General features: G+C 38.7%; 1 protein-coding gene across 5 annotated transcripts in view; it reads right to left on the reverse strand.

The window, feature by feature from the left end:
• Positions 1 to 16894, reverse strand: part of NAV3 (neuron navigator 3) — a 407330-nt gene that overhangs the window by 42242 nt on the left and 348194 nt on the right. For all 5 annotated transcript variants that reach the window (XM_075012496.1, XM_075012492.1, XM_075012483.1 and 2 more), the window contains 3 exons: positions 16115 to 16167; positions 11669 to 11692; positions 8864 to 8941 (listed from right to left, as the gene is read on the reverse strand). In XM_075012496.1, the coding sequence (XP_074868597.1) occupies positions 8864 to 8941; positions 11669 to 11692; positions 16115 to 16167 (155 nt within the window). The remainder of the gene's footprint in view (positions 1 to 8863; positions 8942 to 11668; positions 11693 to 16114; positions 16168 to 16894) is intronic.

The following is a 16894-nucleotide window of genomic DNA, read 5'->3' on the forward strand; positions in this document are numbered from 1 at the left end:
TCTTAAAAGGCTCATGCCCGAAGTGTATACAAATTACATACGTATGAATAAAACAAAGCAGCAGAAATGTAACACTTCAAAGTCTAACAAAATGATTTAGTCAGTGATGAGCTTTCATGGGACAGACCCACTTTATCAGATCAGTGATGTGTGTTATACAGTTTAAAGACATCTTTATTAAAGCAAAACTTGATTTCTTACACTAAAATCACACTCATGTCAGTCACAACAAAACAGCAACTGCCTTTTAAAACCACCTTTGTTTTTAAGTACCTTTGAAAAATTAGCATTGTATTATTAAAACAATCCCTTGTTTCCCTTGTTTTAATTCCCTTGAACATGACAGATGATTCAGCACATAATCAGAGCCGAAGTAGAACATATTCTGAAAGAGGGACTATAGCCAATTTTCCCCTATTTTCCATTTGTTAATAGCAAGCTAATGGAATTTCCCCATTCATTGCTTCATGAAAAATTTGTGGCTAGCTATGCATGCAGTCTTCCAGGTGCCAGTTTGGTGTGAGCATGAAAATCACAAAGAGGACACATAATTATTTGCTCTGATTACACATAATTTATACCAGTCTTTCGCAATTATGTTATAATAAAATACAAGTCTTCAGAAGGTAATAGGGCATATTTACTATAATCTATATCTTTAATTCAGAGCTATATGATCTTTCATTTACATTGAATGTTTCTGAATATTTACCCAAAAGCAGATTATGTGAACCAGTGAGGATTGAAAACCTATATTGTCTGAGGCAGATGCAACATACTATAGCTTGAAAACCTTTAGGGAATGATAGCTATGTCACAATCATATATTTCTTTTAAAAATAGTCTAGTGTAGAATGCATTTTTCCTTGCAGTTAAAAATTCCATAATTTTTATGTGTGAATAGAATTGCATCTATGGCCTAGTCTGTACTAGGAGGTAAAATCAATTTTAGATATGTAAGTCCAGGTAAAAAAATTCTGTAGCTAGAACTGATTTATCTAAAATCAATTTTTGCCATTCTCCACACAGTGGGAGGTCGAGGGAGAAACTCTCCCATTGAGTTCCCTTATGCCTCAAGACTGCCAGGAGTACTAGGGTAGATGGTAGTACCATGACAGTTTGATTCAGTGTATCCCCACTAGGCGTGCTAAATTGAACCTGGGAAGCTCAACCGCCAGTGTGTCCATCTTCCCGTAAGCGTAGACATACCCTGATTGATAATGGATCTCGCCTGATCTGCAGATAAGTCTAGATTTGTGGCTATTAAGGAGCTGAAAACATACACTTTAGTTAGTTATTTCATAAACCCAGTGCTTTTTTATGCTGGTACTTGCCAGTACTGAGTACTGACACCTTGGAAGCCCCAGTCATGGGAATGGCTGGGAACTTGGGGGTGGGGGTGACGAGAGGGGAAGCTGGCTCAGTACTGCATAAACCTCATGAATGAGAAGTCAGTCTGCTGAAAATAACTAGAGAATTATTTTTGTTTTGAATAATATTTACTTTTCTTACTTTACTTTTCTTAGCTTTGTTGTCTGTCACTACTGAATAAAGTAATATCCTACTGAGTAATGAATGTTATTTTTTAATTTTTTTAAGAGTCAAGGGCTGGACTGTGCAATGATTTTAGTGAGCATGACTGTACAATCCAGCCAGGTTATTCATTTAAATCTATCTATCTATCTATCTATCTATCTATCTATCTATCTATGCCACTTCCCATATTAAAATACAGCTATAGTTAAAGAACTGTATAGCCATTCAGTATGTTTTAGGCAACATATTAAATAGCATTAATAGCAATTGAATATTAAAAAGCATTTCTAGAGAAAAGTATATCTCTATATTATTCATTTGTAACAAGTTATATAACTAAAGCCATATCTTTCATTTTCCCCTAGTTTTACAAACCCTTTACCACAGGGTTGGCAGGAAACACTGTCTACAACTCCCTTAAAAAGCAACTGGAGATGTGAGCGCACAGGATCTGTAGAATGAGACCCACATTGTACGACAACCAGACCCTGATTTTATAAATTGCATTTTATGCCATTCTTGGAAAATACAATCTTGGGCTTAACACTCACTTTGCATGTGATGTCTATATACCCAAGGCTAGGGTTGCTTGCATTCTTTATAGCTTGTACTTCTCTGCTCAGATTTATTAAAAACACAGATAAATAAATAAATAAATTTCCTCCCACCTGACATGGCTGAATGTAAGAACGTGAGCGAGACCACAAGGGATCTGGCTGATTGCAAGAAGTGACTGAACAGCGGGTGACCTTTCTTGCTCGCCTCCTGCTACTATCTTGTTTGGCTGTAGGATAGTGGTTCAGGGCTGGCCAAACAAGAGTGTCAGCCAAAGAATCCCCTTTGTTTTCTAGTGGCATCCTGGGTCTAGCACACTTTTGCCCGCATACACTCTTAAGCTTTGCACAGAGCGAGGCACTGATCAAAGTAACACTGAAATGCATCAGACGACTAACGCTCAGGCTGATGACTGGAATCTGAGCCCTTGTCAGTCAAGCAGGAAGCACGCTGGTTGGATACATTTTGAACTAAAAGCTGCCCATTCTTAATTAGCATTGTGATCTGCCCTTCAGTAGCATGGAGCTAAACAACAGACAAAAGCCAAAATCTCAAACAAATTAAGCACCCAAGCAGCTGTTGGATTCTGTGTTAGGTTTAACCACACACAAGTAAAACACTTTGGAGTTTATCACATGAAAGAATCAGATGAAATCTGATATAATGATTTACTGATATATGTTTGATATACTGGTACTGTCATAACAAAAATAAACCCAAACAAGCACAATTTTAACACATTCCCAAATGTCTGAAAAATGGTCTGTAACTGTAACAAAAAATGTAAAGCGATGACTAATATGGTCATTTTTCAACTTGTCAATTCTTGTAGCAATACATGTACTGCATAAGCCTTATCAAGATGCTTTCACGACTAAGCAAATGAAGGAAAATGTATAATCATACAGAAATGAAATAAAAATGTTCTATTTTCACTCCCTTGCAGAACTTTTGCTTGACTTTGTCAAGAGAAAAATCACACAGTAAGATAAGTTGGGTGAGTGGATGTGGAGATATTTATGAATGATGAATATTAGCAATAGGTTTTCCCCAACAGAGAAGAGTGAGAACAAAGGGTTACATGTTTGCCAGATACTGAAAGGGCTGGGAAATTGGAGGCTCAAGAACTGAGGATACTTCTACAACAAGAATATCTGAAATAGCTAAACAGAGTTCAGACTAATGTAATACAGTACAGAAAACTTTCTCCTGCAACATTCAACCTGCTGTGGCCAAAAAGTGGGAGGTAATGTATGACAAAAACCCTGCGTGAGGGACACCACAGAATTATTACTGCAGGAAACTGATAATGCTGTGGGATTCCTTCTTTAATGTAACTCCTAGAACACTGCCTGGTTCATAATTATTTCTGTGGAATGTAGGTAAATTTGGTATCAAAATGAGTCCAATGAAGATTTGCCAAGTATGTCTCAGAGCTTAGGGTTTAAAGATATACAACTGGAATGCTGTATTTATTTGATGGCTAAACCCTATATTTGCTTAGATGAAGACAGGGTCTAGCTAAAATGAAAAGCTAACCTAAATTTGTTATATATATGATGTGTGTGTGCACACATACAAGTGTGAGTATGTGTAATTTTGTGAGGCACTCCAGACAATGAGCAGTAACAGACAGATAGCCATGTTAGTCTATACTCTATCAAAACAAAAAGGCAGTCCAGTAGCACTTTAAAGACTAACAAAATAATTTATTAGGTGGCGAGCTTTGGTGGGACAGACCCACTTCCTCAGAGGCTGTCCCACAAAAGCTCACCACCTAATAAATTATTTTGTTAGTCTTTAAAGTCCTACTGGACTGCCTTCCAGATGTTGAGGAGTATGTTAGAAAGAACTTTTTCTGGAAGGTTTTTTCCTGCTGCTAACAGGATCTCTTTTAAAACTGCTCACAAGTTGAGAATGTTATGAGCTGTTTCCATAGAGATGGGTTGGTAGGCAGGTGGTAAAATCAAGAGACCACATAAGTTTAGTTTAGCACATTGATCTCACCACCACATGACACACATCTTCATACACAAACCCCTACGCTCACACGGAATTTACATATATCTGTATCTGCAGAAAATATAAAGTATTTGTATTTCCTCTGCTACTGGGTTGCTATCTTTCTTGTGAGACTAGAGGTTTGGCCATGTGGCATTCATGTGATGCCTATGGGTGCCCAGTAGAGCTATGAAAATAATTTGTTTCCAGAAAATGAGGGGGAAAATCATTTTGGACCAAAAAAAATGTTGTTTGTTTCATTTTCAAGTTGTTTTCAATAAATAGTTAGATTGAAGTAAAAATCTAAACAAAAAAATATTTTGACTAAAAAGGCACTTTTACATCCCCTTACTTCCCTGCACTGGCTACAGGTGGCACTATAGGTTGTAGTCTATGAAGGGGGAAGAACCACTGTCTCCCCCATCCCTGTGCAAGTGAATGGGAACTGGTGTGGTCTCAGTAGAATTTAGACTTTACCTCTGCCACACCAACATGTTGGCAGGCATAGATAAGCTTGCTTGTGGGGTACCATATGCTGCTTCTGGTATTGGATGAGAACATGGAAGAAGACAGGAAGGCACACTGTGACTCACTGAGCAACCGTCTGCTTCCTGGTCTTCTCTGGAAGAGTGCTAGAACATGCTGGAGCACTGAGTCAGTAGTGGAAGAAAAAGTGCCACCTAACAAGACACCTGTATGACATCCTGAGGAATCCTTATATTTTTATTCATCTGTCATGGAGACCTCTCAACAAATTAAAGCCCAATACAGTTTTCCTTGTATGATATGAAAAAAATGCACAGCCCAAGATGGCGTCATTCAGGCTATAGAATCTCAGTGCAGTAACCCAACAACAGCAAGCCACACTCAGATTCCTATGCTATTTGCTTCATAAGCATATTATTATGAGCAGAAAAGGAATTCTTATTGGAATTCTGCTCTCATAAGAACAGAACAGGAACTACACAACACGTATTAACATGTCTGAAAATTACAAGAAAAACAGTAGCATACAACTTTTTAGATAATTCTCTTTTCTTCAAAGCTACCACACAGTTACTTGAGAACACGCAAACATGTCCTTAAATTGATGGACATCTCTGTAGGTCTAAATTTTAGCTACCCCAGAATTCTCAGTACCTCTAGGTGTTAAAATATAAAAAGCAATGAACAGATAAAGTACATTTTAATCTATTGTGTTATCAGACATTATTAGAGAAGCAGAAGCCTAGTAAAAGATAAAATAATACTATCTCTCAAATTTCTCAATTTTCACCAAAGATGATAATTGTACTTATTTCCTGAAATGCCTTAAAAAACATCAGTAGACTGTACAGCAATTATCTGGTAACTCTGAAACCATAGTAACTGCACACAGTACACAGTGCTTACATACCCTATATTGCATTATCTCCTGATAACGCTTTCAATAACTCATGTCATCACTGTATGACAACTGTGTGGAACAACAGTGAGCACTCTGTGAAACAGCCCAGTCTCCATTAGTTTCAGATCAGCACTGTTATTGCTGCATATGAACTCCTCTCAGTTTTATAATGTTTTCCCTTCCATATCGATCTATATTTGTGCTGCATTCATCACTGCAGTATCTGAAGTAGCTTATAGGATTATATAAGCCATACAGAAAGTCTAAATTTGCATAATCTCTGTGGTCCTCACCCCCTCGTTCTAGCTCAGGTAAAATCTTTTTTTTTTTAAATGATCATTTATATGATGGTGAGCACTATATTGAAAAGACAGAACTTTAGTTCTAAGAATCATTTGGTCATTTTTAGCTCTTCTAGGAAGAATAATTTTACAGCTCATTATAACAATCTGTAACACACCACACTGTTACCCTTAATTATTCACTTCCAATCTTTTATGCATAACAATCTAACCCACAATTGTCCTCTTGGTTACAATCCAATCATCTGTGACATGAGTGATCCTTCCTTGTTTGAAGTGTTGTAGCTGTGTTTATTGGACCAACTTTTGGGGGAAAGTGGAAAGGTCCAAGCTTTCAAGCTGTGTGTAAGGGAGCAGTGTCTGAGCTAAACAGAGTTTGGGACAGTTTGTTAAATAGAAGCAGGTATCAAGAGATAATGCAATATAGGAAACATAAGCACTGTGTACTGTGTGCAGTTACTATGGTTTCAGAGTTACCAGATAATTGCTGTACACTCTACTCACCTTAAATTGGTGACATGGACAGCAACCACCTTAAATTGGTGACATGGGTACCCCCTTCTATTTAACAAACTGTCCCAAACTGTTTAGCTTAGACACTGCTCCCTTACCCCCCACAGCTTGAAAGCTTGTACCTTTTCCCTTTCCCCAAAAGAGTTGGTCCAATAAACACAGCTACAGCACTTCAAACAAGGAAGGATCACCACAGTCTTTGACCAAATGTAAAGGAATCTCTGTCATTCCCTCACATTACTTTTGCTTTTGGTGATTGTTTTATTACTCCTGAGGAGTGCACCAGTGGTTGCTGGCCTTGGTCATCAAGGAAAAGGGAAGTTTCAGAGGGGTACCTATTTCATCAAAAACAACAAGGAATTGGGTGACGCATTCAGGGAGAATTCTCAATGTAACCTGGTGCAACCCAAGGAGAGCTTTCAAGAAGCCAAGGCCTGAAATCCAAACTGGCATTCCACAGGGCACTAGTAACTTCAAACCTCAGACTAAACTCCTATTCAATGTGTAATGATAGACATGATGTGCTTATGCTGACCAGTATCATTTGACAGGCAAGCTGCTGCACGCTATTTCAACTGGCTCTTCTCTGGATCTAAATTTTCATGGCTAGGTAGAGTAAATTCCAATAATCTGGAGGACAAAACTGCATGGATCAACAAGAGCAATTGCACTGTCATGCAGATGAATTTCAGATTTCTAGACAATCTTAAGTGGAAGGTACTTTTTGCAGCGATAGGAATGTGTGTCTACACTGTCATTGATATGTCCAGAAAGAACTCAAAGCCAGAAGGTGTTGCTCTTTTCTAAGAGTAATGCATGGTCTTTCATAATGTGTTTGCATCTGATATCACATCCATCTTGCCTGAGTTTAATTTCAACCTACTGCTATTGATCAAATCACTGATCTCACTCAGAGACTGTCATAGCAGGGAAATGGTGCTGTCCAAAGTATTCTGATCCCTTTTGTGATTAGGTGCAAGCTGTCCACTAAGAAAATACCAGCGTCTCTGTACCTGATCCTTGCAGGAAACCTGTCATGGGTCTTGGACACTGATATAGCACAGCAGGGTGGAGGTGGGTAGACAGAGGCAGCGCTTCTCAAGATTTTTAGTTTCTCTACCCAGAAATTCAACACAGGAAAGTATCTGGAAAGTTTTGGTTGTGTTAAAACTCTTTCTGGAGAAGTGGCTGGACAATTGTGTGTTTAGGTATGCTGGAAAGTCCCTGGATCTTAACCTTCACTAAACTCCATGTACTGTACTCCATATAGAAACTCTGTAAGAAATTCATATTATTTAAGAAAGTGATCAGGATAGTTTTCTACGCCCACTACCATCATAAGATGACTCTTTACATTTTACTGCATGACAAAGGTAATTACCCTATGTCAGTGAAAGCCAAATGAGTTCATTTTGCTGCAGTTAGAAGAAATACAAAACATATTTCAAACACAGTACTTATTTCCATATTTACTTTTCTTCTTTTTATAAAAAATGTTGACAAGGTATTTATTTGAATTTTCTAAATAGAGGATTTTGAGGAGGATATTTTTACTTAGAATACTAATATAATAAATCTTCAGAAAATTGTATTGTCTTATTGTAGCTGATATGAGTTACTTTGAGAAGCTCTGCCTCTGACTCTCCCCCTCCACCCTGCTGTGCTCCACCAGTGTCTTAGATCCATGACAGTTACATTTCATGCAAGGATCAGGTACAGAGACCCTGGTATTTTCTTAGTGGACAACTTGCACCTAACCAGGAAAGGGATCAGAATATTTGGTGTCTATATCATTCAGTAATGCAGCTCTGAAAATTGCTGTTTATGTTTCTCAAAAGTATTAGAGGTACTCTGTAGCAGAAAAATAATATCCATCACAACAAGGAGATTATTACCAGGGCTCGTCAAAGCAAACAAGTGTTTTGCTGATTTGCTGATTTAGGTAACATATAATGGAATACAGGGTCTTCCACCTTTACTATGGGATGCTGTTTCATATCTCTCTGACCAGATATTATTTAACTCCTTTATATGCCACTGTCTGTTTAATAATCCACCCAATGGACTGGTGGTTTCATTTCACTGGACTTGATTCTGTCCCCCTTACTCGCATCGGGTAAATATGACTATTCAGGTGCTAAACATGAAAAAGGGCACCGGAATCGCCTCCTGAGAGTACAGGTACCAGATCATAAAATAACATTAGAACTTCTACTCTTCTTGACCGTATCAAAAGAAACACTAAAAATTGAACAGCCCAGAGACTGAAAGACTCTTAACATCTGCAGGTGAACTCTTCCATGTAGGATTAATCTATGTGGTGGGATGCCCACACTGTATCTATTTAGGGATAGGCTCCAAGAGCAAGCATTCAATTTATTGTCAACAATTTAAAATGAACGATTATTTAAAAGGACCTCAAGTTTCCAGAATTGTGATCTAGGCACCTTTTTCAAGTACTGAACTGAAAAATTATAGTGCATCTTTAAGAACCTCTAATTGGATTGGCAAATTTTGAAAGCTATTTGTTTTAACAATGATTTATAATAATAAAATAAAAACTACTTACATTTGCTGAAAGCTGGGATGTGAGGGTGGCAACTTTTTCCTGTGATGCAACCAGTTCCCTTCGGAGTTTATGAATTTGCTGGATGGAAAATAAATGAACTCATATCACTGGTTTGTTTCATCAGCCACTTCATTTCCTTTGTTTTTGTGTTAGGGGATCGTCATTATAATGCTCTACAGTATTAGAATTCCATATGTATTAATCACAAAACACTGTATTATACACTTGTAATAGTTCTACACTATAATCTATAATCTACACTGTGCATGTTTCCATTGTAAAGACCCCATCTATGGGCACACTCAGGGCTTTCTGGCAGAATCCACCAAAACGGAGCTCCAGCACCTTTTCCCATTAGAATATCAGAAAAATAACCCTCCACCTGTCCCACAACAGCACAGGGACTGGGGAGGAAGCCCTCACCAGCCCCATACAAGATCTCCTGCTGCCCTGCAGCAGCGTGGGGACTGGGGCAGGAGCCTCCACTGGTCCCACAGCAGTGCAGGGACCAGAGCATTAAAACTGAACACACTAACCCCTATGAGTAATCATCAGACTTGAGTCCTGGCACCTTTTTTTGTCTAGAAAAAAGCACTGGGAGCACTTATTTGATGTTCAAATGGATTCTTATAGTACGTGCATAATCTCTATTTTAGGTATGCAAATGTGATGTTTAGACTCAAATTTTCTAAGTCCTAATATTTGAAAACTTGGCTTCAAATATACAATATCACTTGTACCAGCCCCTGATAAACCCTGAGATCCTGAAAATAGAACTTGAAGCACTCACTGCAAAGATTACTATAAAAAAAGTCCCCTACATGCAGTGCAATTTAACTGCCTGCCCTCCTAAAGTCTCCTGTTTTAAAATACTGCAGACCAAACTTAACAAGCCCATTTTAATTTTGATCTATATTATTAAAAGTGAAAATAAATTTAACCCAAGTCTGATGCTACTTTGCAGGAAAAACAGTTGTCTCGGACTAAAATAATGTATGCAGTGCACTGAGCACAGATATCCAGCACAAAGTCTGTGCAACCCTTAGACCTCACATAACTCCTCTCTTAGAGCTCAGGTGGCACAGATGCTTAGGGCTGATCCTCTGTTGGGGGGGGGAGGATTTCACTTCAAATCTCTCTCAGATTCTTACAAAGAACAGATTCCTCCCCACAGCAAAAATAAGATGAATGAAGCCAGGCAAAAAAGGTAAGCACACACAACATCTACCCATTCATTCTAACATTTATAAAGGAGGTTGCAGTGCATTAGCCTTGCAATGCTCCATGAACATCAATAGGAAAAAATGTGTATGTTTTAAAAAAACTGATGATTATTCATATATACACAGGCTAGTGTGGGCAGCGAGGATGTTCTCACTGGCACAAAGCAAGAGACATAAGTTACTCAGCTTTCTCTTCATTCTGAACGGATAATTTTTCCTTTCCCCAACCTTTGCCCCTGTTTTTAGTGCTAGTTGTTCCTGCTTAGCTACACTTGCAGCATATTCCTTTACCCACAATAAGATGGTACTCTTGTTGTGCTATTCAATACCCCTTTTCCATAGAGACTGATTGTGTCCACGAAACTCATCTTTAAGACACAGCATGCTAAGGAGCTCCTTCATGCAGAAATACCCTCCAAAGAAGGAATGATTTCACCTTTGTACATGCAGGGGAATTTTTTATAGTAAGCCTCGCAGTGAGTGCATCAAGTTCTATTTTGAGGACCTGAGAGTTTATTAGGGGTTGATACAAGTGATATTGTATATTTGAAGCCAAATTTTCAAAAATTTGCACTTAGAAGCTGGGAATTATGCACGTACAACAAGAATCCATTTGAACATCAAATAACTGCTCCCAGTGCTTTTTTCCAGAAAAAAGGGTTCCGGAACTCAAGTCTCATGTGAAACGTGCAAATGCCACCCAAGTTAACAATAAAGCCTCTGCTTTATCACTCATAGGAAGAAACCTTAGAAAGTGTTAGGTGAAATCAAATGTGAGGAAAGTGAGAATATGCTTATTTTTCTCCCCAGCTCCTCCATATTTCATAACCCCCTTTAACAAGTGTCATTATCAACTCTTTGCTGCATACTAAATATTTTGGATGGAGAAGAAGAGCAGAATGAATGCAAGAAACAAGAAAGGTTTAAGCAAGTGTTCAGAAATGTGTGTGTCTGTGTGTAGTTGCAGCAGGAATTCCTTGGTGCCAGTTTAATATCAGTATTCTAGCAGAAAGCCTCTATTCTGCAACTAGTATCTTCCTCCATGTAAGGCTATAAATGGATACAGCTGCTGACCTACTCTTGTTACTCAGTTCATATAGAACATGAGGAGTGAGTGGGGTTTTTTCCTATTTCAGAACTAATTTATATGTGGCGACAATCTGCTTTTCTTGAAAGTACATCAGTGTGGACTGGTTCAATTTTTCAGCACTGTGCACCAGGCTATGACACAGGTTCAAGAGGGGACCTTGTTTTCTTGCTTTCTCCTTCTCCCCATGAGAGAAGCACTTCGCATTAATCTGCATAGAGGCTGCTGGCTCAATAGGGTACTGTACTGAAAGGAGACAAATCCTGACCCCTTCAGCTTGAGTTGAGACACAGTGATTCTCTCCGCCTTTTTTGTAACTGATCCAAACATGCAGCTTGAAAGTAGAAAACCATTTGTCAGCATAGCTGTGATGCATTATTAGCATAGTGGTTTCTTTTTTGCAGTAAATTTCCATGTTATAGCAATACTGTCAACTAATGAGCTTTAATAATGCAACTACACAAGCACCCTTTCAGGCTAAGGGAAGATTTTTACCTCTGAATGTGCCTTTTCCTCTGCCTGCAAGAAAAGAGAGAAAAAAGATCTTTTAAAACTGAATCAACACATATAGATAATAGAGAATACAAAAATAGCAACGTTTAACAGAAATTATGTACCCCAGTATAGCTGCACAAATTGAATTTAAAGTTAATAAAGATTTGGAATAAAACAGTGAAGTAAATCCTTTTGCTCTTTTTGAGAAAAATTCAAATAGAATATAAATAAAATTTTGCCTAAAAAGTGTTAGCAGGATCCAGCCTATTATAATTGCTGGAAGATTCTTAACAAATGTAGACTGTAGAAACAATAACTGCAGTTTTAAAACATCAAGGAATGTTTGTTGCCATGTAAGTTGTATTTACATTGAGCTACACAAATTAATTTCTATACTGTCAACTAAATCTCTAGTGATATTACAGAATATTTACAGTAAATCTGGTGATCTAACAGAGTAGTATATATCACAGTAATATCTAGTTACTATCTAAAATTAACGTTTACTATTGATTATAAAAAAGTGAAATCTAGAAAAATCTGCTACTGCCAAACTCAAACTTTAGAATATGAAACAGCAGCAGTATTTTACATTCTACTTTGTAACTGTTGACTTTTTAATGCTGACCACTGCTGAGTATTTACTCAAGACGATGCTTTCTAGACAACAATCACGAAGAGAAGCCATCCAAGGAACTCAAAAGAATTCTGTGCTCTCATGGATACTATTGCCCTCATGGAAGGAAGCAACTGATCTGAACTAGGTGCTGCATCTGTGGACCCAAAGCAACTGGAAAAACTATGGCAGCCACTGTAAATCTGGCACAGAAAGCAGCACATCTTGAGGTCATTTGATGACTCCCTTTGGCCAAAAGACAGAATGGAACAAGCAGTCCCCATGGGAAGCCATATTCCATCCTCAAAGTGACAGGTTAGAGGACATCAAACTTTTCACACGAGGGCTGGGTCTACACGAGCCCCTTCCTTTTTGAAAGGGCATGTTAATGAGCGGGTTCGAAAGATCCTAATGAGGCACTACAATGAATATGCAGCGCCTGATTAGCATAATGGCAGCCGCAGAAAATCGAAAGTGAGGCTTTTCAAATTGTGTGCCACCCAGGGAGATGGGAGCTTTCGAAAGGACCCCTGCCAGTTTTCGAAAGCCCTTCTTTCTAACACCAGATAGGAAGAAGGGCTTTCGAAAACTGGGGGGGGGGGGTTCCTTTAGGAAGGTCCTGTCTCCCTGGGTGGCGCGCGATTTGAAAAGCCGAACTTTTGAATCACCATGGCCACCATTATGCTAATGCGGCACTGCATATTCATTGCAGTGCCTCATTAACATCTTTCAAACCCACTCATTAACATGCCCCTTCCGAAAGGAAGGGGCTCGTGTAGACACAGGGTCGGGGAAGGATGTACGTGGAAGGAAGATAAGGGAGTTGTGGAGGCAATACCAATTTGTAAACTATAACCTCTGAGAAAAAAACTAATGAATCTATTATTTAAAATTACAATGCAAACTAATACCACTCTGCAGTCCAGCCTCAGGCATTTGGAACCAAATGTGACACCAACACAGCCAAATTCAGAGGCAAGTTCACGGGTGTCTAAAGGGATCTTAAACTGACAGTACTACAATCATATTTTTAGCCTCACAACAAAATATTAACACATAATTTACACCTATGTTACGCATCACCTTAGTTGGCTTATTAGATGTAAAGGCTTCTCAGGCTTCACATGTGGTGAAGTAACAAAAAGAAGGGTGGTAAGAAGATACAAGTCACAGTAAGCTACTTTAGCTACCTTTTGCCAGTTAATTATAGAATAAACTATACCAGATTACTGGCAAAGCTGAGAAACTATGAGAATGTTACAATATACTAATACCCACTATATGGCACACTGTGCTGTGAAATGTGCAGTGTCTCCAAAAGCCAGACATACAATAAATCTGAACACTGACTGAAACCCCAAAACTGAATCAAATCAAACAAAAGCAATTTAAGAAAATACATACTGTAAAATGTGATGAATTCTGAAATCCTTTCTCATTGGACCTCTCCATTGGGAGAAATGCAATATCAGCACATTAAAGAGTACATGCTTCTGAACCTTAAGCTCCTGCTCTTTTTTTTTTTTTTAAATCTGCTAATAATCTAAATATCAAGCTCATTATAAGCTACTCTCTTTTGGTCTCCCCGCTGATTACTGATTAAGCTGCAGCAAAATTATCATGCTAAGAATGAAGGCACTGTTTAAAAAGACTGATAAACATCGTGAATCAAGATATTTATTGAAATTAGGACTGCTATGGAATTCTTGCATGTACATTTGGTCTGAACCGTGGAAAACTTCCTGCTCTTGTATTTCTTCTTCCTGCTGGGATGTAATAATGGTAGCAAATGAATTATGTCTACCATAAGCCCTCTCCAACTACCTCTTTCTGGAAGAAGTGGGGCACAGCACAGCATCAGTGAACAATGAAAGTTTGTTCTTTTATGTTCAGCTGATCCAATATTGAAAGCCAGTCTTTTGTCTGATGGTTCCACTTTTGCACTGCTTCCTGATTAATTGCTGCAAGATTGTCTGAACTTTTTCACTGGATCACAGGGGACCCAGCAGGGGAAATTCTGATCAAGGATTTTCTTCCTAGAAGGACAATCACATAAGTTTTATAAACCTAATTCTTTCCTTGCCTTTTCCAAAACCTTTCCATGTCTTTTATTACTACATCTAGATAAACAATAACTTTGCAAGAATTGTAGTCTAGAAGCTAAGGAAGGGAATTGAGTGATACATGCCTCAAAATGTATTCCAAGACACTGACTTATTTGTGTGACCTTGGTTAAGTCTTTTAAGCTCCGTGCCTTAGGTTACCTGTTAGAAATACTTGTGTATGAGGATCAGCTGACAGTTGAAAGGTGCTTTGAGGGGCATTGGTTATGTGAACACAAAGTATTATGACATCTTTACAGAAATATAAAATATTGAGACTGAAGTATCATCATTGTATCATTGAACTGGAAGGGGACTCAAGGGGTCATTGAGGCCAGTCCCCTGCACCCATAACAGGACCTATCACCATCCCTGACAGATTTATTTTTTTAACCCAAGCTGCCATAGACCCTTGCAAGGGCTCCGCAAGGACTAAACATCCAGTCCTGGGTTTACAAGGCCAATGCTCTAACCTGTGAACTTGCCTTCCCCCCAAAATATTTCAGGAACTGGAAGGGACCTTAAGAGGTCTTCCAATGCAGTCCCCTGCCCTCACAACAGGACCTATTCCTGACACATTTTTTATTCATATAACCTGCTCTAGACCCTTGAAAGGCTTCCTCAAGGATTAAATTCACATCCTGGGGTTTACAAGGCCAATATGCTAACCACTGAGCAATTCCCTCCCCTCACAAATTATGGCAAAACTGCTGACAAACTGGGTGAATACTGAAAGATGCTGCTCGCTCTTTATCATTCACTTTTTATTCATCTGCCAGTTCTAAAAATTGCCATTAGAGCTGAAATACAGCTCTTGATACTCCCTGCGAGAACAGATTATAATGCCCGCAAGACGGGAGTGGCAGCAGGGATTCTTCCACTAGGAAAATGGCTGTAAAGGACAGGGGGCAGCGCCACAGTCCAGGTGCTGCTGAGAGCTGACTGCCCTGGGTCTCACCCCTTCTTCAGCACTGAGCTGGGTCCCTCTCCCATCATGCTCTGAGGCCCGCGGTGGCTGTTAGCTCTGCTGAGAACTAGCAACCAGCAACACAAGGACTGGTACAATGACTGCCCATTCCATAAGTGTATGGAGTACAAAGGGGAGAAGAGATGTTCCTTGTACCTTCTCCTCCTTAAGAGGGGTTAGTCGATATCTATTTAAACTGAATGAATCCCTAAAACAGTATTCTTTTTGGGCCTGGAGAACATATTTAACTACATTAATTAATTTTAAATCAACTACTTTTCTGTTTGAAAAGAACATCTGGATCAGGGAGGAGAATAAAACATGGTAACATTATGAAAACACTCCACAGAGCACCCAGTTAAAAGACCTTGCTCTTAAACAGGACAACAACTGAACAGTGATAAAATACATCAAAAAGATATAGTATAATAATACAGTGAAGAATATAATGCAGTGTATAACAAGAATCCCCACACGAGTTTGGGCTTTGAATGCCTTTTCAATATATACTTCAGCCTTCGAATTACACCACAGAAGGTTTAGCGAGTGCTGAATTCATCACAAAGAAAAAAAAAACGTTAACCTTATATGAAAAAGCAGAAGTATAATATGAAGTTGAATAGCTGTTTGACTGCTTTACTGCAATACTTAAATGCAATTTAAATCCATCTAAACTTGAACCTATTTAATGATCTAGAAATCTTTATAGGAAACGTGCAATATGAGTGGCAGGACTGTTTTTCTAAACTGTCAATACTTACTGTTGAATAGAGAGAGGAGGTGCTGGAGACCAGTGATAATGAGGACCCATGTACTACAAAAAATGAAAAAAAGGCCATTATATAAAATATTGATGAAACAGCATGAGCCCTCCCTTACAACACTGAATAGCAGAGGACTTCTTTTCAAAATAAAAAATATTTATGCACAAAAAGCCGGTATGAGAGGTTATCTGCATACACAACAGTACTTATTTTTACTTGTACTTAAATGACTGCTCCAAATGGAGAAACATTGCCTTTGTTTTGTAGGCAAGACAGATTTTTAATGAAAAACAACATTTTTACCACCAAACCAAACATTATTTGGTAGCGAAGCACATGATAAATACAGTGTTTCAAATGACCGCTTGCCTATCCAGGCTGCTGACTACAGAGTTCTAAAACACAGCATCCAGCAAAGCCCATCTTTATTATGAATGGTGCCTTCACAACAATATAGGATCCCAGACCTTTCTTTGCCCATAATTCTCTTATTCCATAATTCTCTTCAGATCAACCCAGAGCACTGCATACTTGGACTGTTTTGGCAGCTTTGAATTTAAAGGCAATTGGAGCTGCAACATGCACTGCTGCCCTGTAATTGGCCACCAAAGTAGTTTACTCTTCATAAAGGCTTTTGGCTTTGGTCCCAATGAATGGGCCAGAGTACTCCAGCAAGGGGCCAGTTAGGACTCCAGCGGAAAAATATTTGAAAGACTCTTCTATTCAGCCTTGCACTGCTTATGGTAGCTCTAGTGAGGGAAGCTGCTTCAATATAAA

This window comes from Carettochelys insculpta, chromosome 1 (assembly GCF_033958435.1).
Source record: "Carettochelys insculpta isolate YL-2023 chromosome 1, ASM3395843v1, whole genome shotgun sequence".
Lineage (NCBI taxonomy): Eukaryota > Metazoa > Chordata > Testudines > Carettochelyidae > Carettochelys > Carettochelys insculpta.